This window comes from Oncorhynchus mykiss, chromosome 13 (assembly GCF_013265735.2).
Source record: "Oncorhynchus mykiss isolate Arlee chromosome 13, USDA_OmykA_1.1, whole genome shotgun sequence".
NCBI classification, from domain to species: Eukaryota; Metazoa; Chordata; class Actinopteri; order Salmoniformes; family Salmonidae; genus Oncorhynchus; species Oncorhynchus mykiss.
Window position 1 is genome coordinate 23,499,690 of NC_048577.1, and position 7,463 is coordinate 23,507,152.

General features: G+C 41.1%; 1 protein-coding gene across 1 annotated transcript; it reads right to left on the reverse strand.

The window, feature by feature from the left end:
• Positions 1-312: 312 nt before the first annotated feature.
• Positions 313-6,820, reverse strand: LOC110485989 (26S proteasome non-ATPase regulatory subunit 12). The gene is made up of 11 exons (XM_021557260.2): positions 6,582-6,820; positions 5,850-5,909; positions 5,586-5,714; positions 5,150-5,257; positions 4,869-4,973; positions 3,964-4,113; positions 3,424-3,558; positions 3,067-3,179; positions 2,436-2,610; positions 2,097-2,174; positions 313-925 (listed from the first exon to the last, which is right to left on the reverse strand). The coding sequence occupies exons 1-11, from the start codon at positions 6,705-6,707 to the stop codon at positions 716-718; spliced, it is 1,389 nt and encodes a 462-aa protein (XP_021412935.2). The 5' UTR covers positions 6,708-6,820; the 3' UTR covers positions 313-715.
• Positions 6,821-7,463: the final 643 nt, after the last annotated feature.

Sequence of the window (7,463 nt, forward strand, 5' to 3'; positions counted from 1 at the left end):
GGTAGAAATGGTCAATATAATAAATAAGCTCACAAAAATAAGTCTTGATGTAGTGCCACCTGTAACATTTAGTCATCACTAGATAGCTAGAGGATCCAGAACCTTTCAAACCAACAACAAAAAGCTGCATCTGTCAGGTTTGCCTTTCACAGCATTTAAACAAGTATTCTTAACTTGATCTGACAACAGTTAAAACTCCATAATAATCACATTTTCTGTTACAATACTCAACAAAAATAATATCCATTATGCCATGTGAGAAGTGTTTACATTGCAAAGTAGATATAAAAATGTAAAAAAGACATCAAGAACTCACAGCAAATGTTTTAATACAGCAAGTTGCACGCAAATGCTTTAACACTAAATCCCTTAAAACAGTTACATGAGAAAGAGAGTTGGAACAGGAGAGAAAACATTTACAGTGTATGGCCCTCTGTGGTCTAGGTTCTAGAACAAAAGTACATGCTCAAATTGTGGTAGATAAAATTGGGAAACCACTCTAAACAGTGTAATTCGTATTACATCAGTGGGACGAGAGATCGTAACATATGGTAAGACTTGTTTATTGTAAATGCTTCAACTTTGCGTGTGGTATGTGGTATTTGTTATTCCAAAAATGTGGGCAGTTGACATTGGAATAACAGTTCATTCAATGTAAATTCAGAAAAACTCAATAAAGTAAAGAAAAAAAAGAAAACAATGCACTCGGTCCTCATCACTGCAGGTTGTGTATCATCTCCTCTTTGGCGATGAGATGTGTGGTTTTGTTGACCAGGGACATGAGGGAGTTCAGTTTGTGGGACCAGTCGTTGAGCAGGTCGTTGGGGTCCTTCGGCCTCTGGAAGTTGATGATCCCGGCTAGCCTGTCCACCTTGGCGTAGATGGTCTTGTTCACCACCAGGTTGGAGAGGAACTCCTCAGACTCCTGCAAGAGATATTAGAGATGTTAGAATCTGTGTCTTCAAAAGACCATCAATAACAAAAATCACACATTTCATTTAGGGTACTATAGTACTTCTATAGATAACTCAACAAAAAATGGTTCACACTCCAATATCAAGTTGAGAATATGGATTGAGCTCAACTGTCGACCACTCAGCGAAAATTAAGTTGCCATGAGGAGCGCCGCATATATTGCAATGAGCGAGATGGAAGACCTCGCTCTCACACAGTATCTGCACATGGGTTCTCTTCACACCGTTACAGCGTGGTAGCAATGGACCAAAACAGCAGAGAAGTTTAGCCTTGCACTTAAAATGCTTACTTACTGCGGAAATTGACCCGCTATGCTGTTTCCTTTGTACATTACGTCATATCTCTAAGTCTACCTTTGATTTGACCTTTAAGGTATGAAAATCTCTAGTATTTTGTATTTTGCTAAAGCAGCAGCTACTCTTCCTGGGGTCCAGACAAAAGAGAAAACATTACATAATACATAACATTAGTAGACAAGTACAGCACAGGGACAGAACTACTTATATTTAAAATAAGAATATACGCTTTCATACATTCCTTTGCTCTACTGTTACAATTGCTTTGTCTCAGCCGGTTCTGACTCCCTGATCTCACAGCACCTGTTGTTCTGTAAACACCAGAGGTAATCTCACAGCACCTGTTGTTCTGTAAACACCAGAGGTAATCTCACAGCACCTGTTGTTCTGTAAACACCAGAGGTAATCTCACAGCACCTGTTGTTCTGTAAACACCAGAGGTAATCTCACAACATTAGGAACCATCCGTGTCCTTGGTTATTGCCTAAGCATTTCGTTGGACGGTGTGTCCCGTACATACGACTAACAAAACTTGACGTCAACACTGCGCATAACCATGCGATTCATAGATGCGATTGAATGCAAGTGCAACACACGAAAACAGTAAGGCAACAATCATGTGAAGTTTCACCGAAGTCGTTAACTCCTGTTCAGATCCCCTGGCGTGAACAGAGACGCACCATACGGAGCTGCACCTAAGTTTAAACCTTATTTTGGAGGGAAAACTATCCTTTAAGGCTGCATTCATTAGGGTTGAGGACCAGTAAGAATTCCATCCCCTGTCAAAAATGTAACAGATGTAAAGAGTAGATTGGTGGTGCATACGTCTATGGAGAGGTCCAGGAGGCCAGCCATCCTCTTCATTGTGATCCTCGTGTAATATTTGGCCATAATTCTTATATTCTAAAAGGAGAGATTAAGAAAAAAACTCAAGTAAGCAACGGTGCAACATAACATAGCTGGAATCAAAAAACACCAATTACGTGAAAGTATTCTAGATGGGAAAGGGACGTTCCCAGATCATTTTTTTCCGCAACCATGTTCCAACGAGACAGCATTGTGATCCCACCACAGACCCCTTTGCTAAAACAAACTATCCCACTAAGGTAATTGTGATATTCTATCTATAGATAGTCCATAAAAGCAGTTCCATAAATTACTCACGTGCTCCACCACTCTATTCTTGAGGTCCTTCCACCTCTTCTCGCCCTCCTCTGAGCAGTTGAATACGTCGGTGGCCGGGCTGTCGGGGGAGCCCTCCCTCAGCTCCTTCCCATAATCCTCCACCAGGGAGGCCCAACGCATCAGCTCCATGGTGGTGAACTGCTTCAGGAGGTCCCTGGAGGGAGAGGTAAGAGGGAAACCACGATGAGACGAACCACAGCAACGGCAAAAGCACCACCCCGCAATGATATGTAGTTGAGGCACCAGAGTTTGGCCTAGGTTTCAACGTACCACAAAGATCAAGCATGTGCAGTTGGTAGCTTAGCTAGGTTTCACCACTGGGAATTGGCTAGGTTATATGGTACCTTCGCGAATATATAGTTAATTACTGTGTTACAGAGTTGGATGATGAGGAATATTGTGAAACAGTATTGAATGCTAAGATTATTACGAATTAAATCATCTCGAGGTTACATTCTTCTGATGAGGAATATTTGGGCATTGCTGATGAGAAATAATGTGTTATACCATTGAAGATTTTAAGGAATGAACCATCGAAGCTAGATTACATTCTTGGTATTTGAGGGGTGAAATTAAATCACCGGAATATAATGCGATTTAAATGTCTTACTTGTATTTGGGTATTTCTTCCAATTTCTTGTCTTCGTTGATTCTGTGCACCAGGTCGGACTGCTCGTTGTCGTAGGGAGCCAGTATCACGTACAGAACAACACTTTTCAGAGCCTGGAACAGGAAAGAACATTGGCGTTGTATCGTTATGCATTTAAAAAAGGTGCAATCTGTAACGTCTTAGTCCCCTGTGAAGCCAGACCCAATGTTAGTTCCATTTTCGCCAGTCAGTGTGCAGTACACTCACTAACACCCTCTCCAACTAAGTCCTGCTGTAAGAGCAATATTTTCTTTCAGAAACAACAAATGTACAGCTGAAGCCTAAAAAAAAAAAAACATTATTCTGAGACCAGTTTACCTGTTGCCATTTGGAGCTATCCTCCAGAATGCAGGGGGTATCGTAGATGGCACGGTAGTGTTTGCAGATGGACAAGTAGGATCCCTCGTGCTGGTCTACTTGGATCATCAGATTGTAATACTTCAGCTTAGACTCCTAATGAAAAATAATGACGTAAATGGTTAAAAATATTGCAGCTTGGTTCTTAACTGCTATGTTTCTTCATCAGGAGCAGAGTAGACCGCCAAAAACAGTCATTTTTTCCAAACAGCCGAAAAGAAAAACATGACTTCAATATTTTGCAGGAAATAAATATTGTTTTCTGTCAAACTGTTCCAAAATAGGAAAACGAAAGTGACCGTTTTGATTGGAACATTGAATGTTTAGGTAGTTCCTCCTCCACCCCAATAGACAAAACCACAAATGGCACACTATTCCCTACATAGCATACCCAGACCCCTATGGGCCCTGGTCAAAAGCAGTGCACTCTAGAGAACAGGGTGCTATTTAGGAGGGAGGCCATATCATAACACCCAGCCTGAATAAACTATTTTCTCTCACCTCAGTGCCGTCCTCTGTAAAGAACTTGGTATTGATCTTCTTGCTAATGATCTGGGTGCGGATGTAGTCCTTGACGGCGATGCACAGCCTCATTTGCTCCAGGATAAACTCCACCTTCTCTTTCTTCTCCATGGAGCCGTATGTCTCCACCTGTAGGGTGAAAGAGTGCATGCTGTCAGAGGCAGAATGTTGTACTCTAGCCCTGGGTCATGTTCATTAGGGCACGTCATAGCAAAACGTTTCTCATTCGGCAAGTTCAGTTAATACCACTCCCATTCCGTGCCTACTGAACACGGCCCAGCTGTGCAACATCACAGCCTGGACCGGGAGAAGAATGGTTTGTGAACAACTGTTGTAGTGGTCCTGGAGGGCACAACACTTCACAAGTTTTTATTTCGATTATTTATGGTGTCTCAGCCAACTTTCACTAAAATTATGAAAAAGGAAATTTCGCAGTTTCCAACTTATTTTTCATCATCTCCAGCACCACCCCAACATATGTGAAAATGGAGAGTTTCGTAGTAAAAAAGATGGAAGAAAAGTGTTTCCAATGACAATGCCTACTCATAATTGGTTAAAAAATCACACGATGCACACCAATTATGTCATTGGAAAAACTTTTCTTCCATCTTTTGTACTACCAAACAAAGAAACTCGCCATTTTCACACATGTTGATGTTGGGGTGGTGCTGGAGATGATGAATATGAAGTTGAATATTTTTTTTACATTTCCTTTTATTTGATGTCAAGGGGATTTGACTGGCAGTTTGAGTTCTGCACTTGTGTCTGAAGATTCAGTCCAGTAAGTCAAATAGCTTCATGCAACATGGATGGTTGAAACCTCTTACCTCCAATCTATAAGAAATTGTGAAAACTGCCAAGGAATGCCAGTGAAAACCCCTTACCTGCAGCTCTTGGAGGATTGCTGCGGCCTCTTTGACCTCACCATGCTGCTCCTTGATGTTTGCCAATGTTTTGGTCAGCCTGGCCCGCTCAATCTCCACATAGATCTGAGTGAGGGAAACAAAGCCGTTAGCGCATTTGAATTGCATGGAGACATGACTTGGACCCACAAAAGTAAAATCATTGTTTTATGCCATCTGAATATGCATGATTGGTGGTATCATCAGTCATTTTAGGATGATCCAAGTAAGGATAATCAGAGAAAGTTCATGACACCACGCACCTTGCCAGCGGTCACTGTGCGTAGTGTGTCAATGAGTCTCAGCTTAACAGTCAGGTCGGTGACGGTATCTACATACTTGTAACATTCTTGCACCATCTTAGCAACAGCCTGAGAATAGAGAAACAAAGCAAAAGAGAAGGTTATATATCGAAAGAGCTAACATCAGGCAACACATAAAAGGACACGAAGAAAACATTGTTTTGATGGCAAAGCACCGTAACCTACTGGTGCATACCTGAGGTGTATTCACGATAAACCAAATGTTGGCAAACAGAACAAAAACGAGGAGGGACCTACATTAAATTTGTTTGTTGCGTTGCAAGCAGTTTTCTGTTGCAAAACGTTTTGGCAACTGCTTGCACTAATTAATACACCCCTGCCTCAAATGTTTTACCTTCTCTTAGTATCCCTTCAAAGAAGGAGCCCCAACTCTCACCCCTTTGAGCTGACTCCTCCTTTTAGAGAGCAGCATGATGTTTTCATTTAGGGCGTCCATGTCCTTCGCTTCATAGCACATCTGCACAACGGCCACCAGGATTCTGGAGGTTGACACCATGTCAGAAGCCTGTGAAGATGGATAAAAAGAGAACAATGTTACTCAAAGATAACTATGCGATTAGTCAGAGGAGTATGATCATTTATATTGTTTAATATCAATGGAGTATGATGTTTAATTAGAAATGAATGAATTCACACTCACAGTCCTCGTTTGCTTCTCCAGCGACAAGAGGCTTTCAACGGCCTCCTGCAGCCGACCTTCCTAGAAAAGCAGAGCAGATCAAGCTTACAGTCAGGACAAATGACAGACAATTCTTATAAAGATCCATTTAAAATGACCACACATGATCAAATTATGAGATGGACAACCAAAAATACTAATGAAAACTGTATCATTCATAAAGTCATTGCTGATCAGTCTGATTCGGTAAAGCCAAAGATGTCAACAAATTTCAGTCAGCTTTGACACATGATTAAACTGAAAAACTTCACCAGCAAGCTATAACGTTTGTATATTTCTAACAAAAAGTAGCGGGGTCTTCGAAAAACAATAACTGTGGTACCTACGTTAGTAGTTGGTTGATAAATTAGTATACAATCCAACTGAAACGACCAAACCGGCTAGTAAGCATAACATAACACCAAGAGCGAAGATACTGTACTAGTAGAGTCTGTAGGTAACGTTAGCTTGAGAAGTTACCTGACGAAAACAATTACCGTAGCTAACGTTACCTAGGGAACTAATCGAGATGTATTACATCTTACAAGTAAATCGACTCAATATTTGTGATACTTTGTTGCAATACAGTTGCAATGTTGCCTATTATTACAAACAGCACTTTATTTGCTAACAAGTTAGCTAGCTAGCCATTCTGCTAACATTCGTGATGCACCATGACTCAGCCAGCGCTGGCCTCATTCATACTCAACTTACTTTTGCCATTTCAGCACACTCCGGTAGACGTGTATCTACAGTTGAACTGTAGTCAATCTCCATCTTCACAAGCTTGCCATCTGATCTTTCTGATCGCTCCACCTCTGCAGACATGTTTTCCGACATCGTAAGCTGAATACTACGGCGAATTTACAAGTGAAATTTCTGCTAAGTGCTAACTGCTGCTAGCCCGCTGCTGTTGTGTCAAAACTACAGGAAGTGAAGGAAAACCGACCAATAACAAGGAACTGCAAAGGCCACCTAGGCTGCCAGAAGGACCCAGAGAAGGACCATAAAAAAAATCATTGTTATTTGTGTCAGGCGTTTTGACAGTCAATCCTTACTTATTCACACAGCGTCCCTCTCTCTCAACTTAATCTTTCCAGCTGTCCTCACTGATATTGTTTGATATTTTTTTCCATTAATAGGTTCTTGATGGGGGGAAACTGTGCTCAGGGTGAAACGTTAGAATTTCCAGAATTATTTTCTAGGTTATTCTGGTATATTTTTTTAAGCATGAAAATAGTGGGCCAATAACAAAAAGACCCCTGTCTCTGTGAAGGAGGCATTTTAAGTAAAGCGAATGTAAACATAAATATGTTACACGTGATCTAATTGACGACGATGATGATGTAGTCTCGAGGCCTTCCTTCCAAATCTCATCTCATTGACTCAACCATCAAAGTTTCAAGACAGTTGTGCACTCTTGGTAATATTTCTCTTGGTGCTATTTCAGACGCAAACAGTCCTGTTTTAAAAAACATTGAGGGAGAGATAGTGAGGAATGTGTTTTATTTGCAAATGGCTTACACCCACGGTGGAATGAGAACATTTCCCTGACTGCCCAGGGGAAAACTCATATGCACTTTGATATTATTCTGT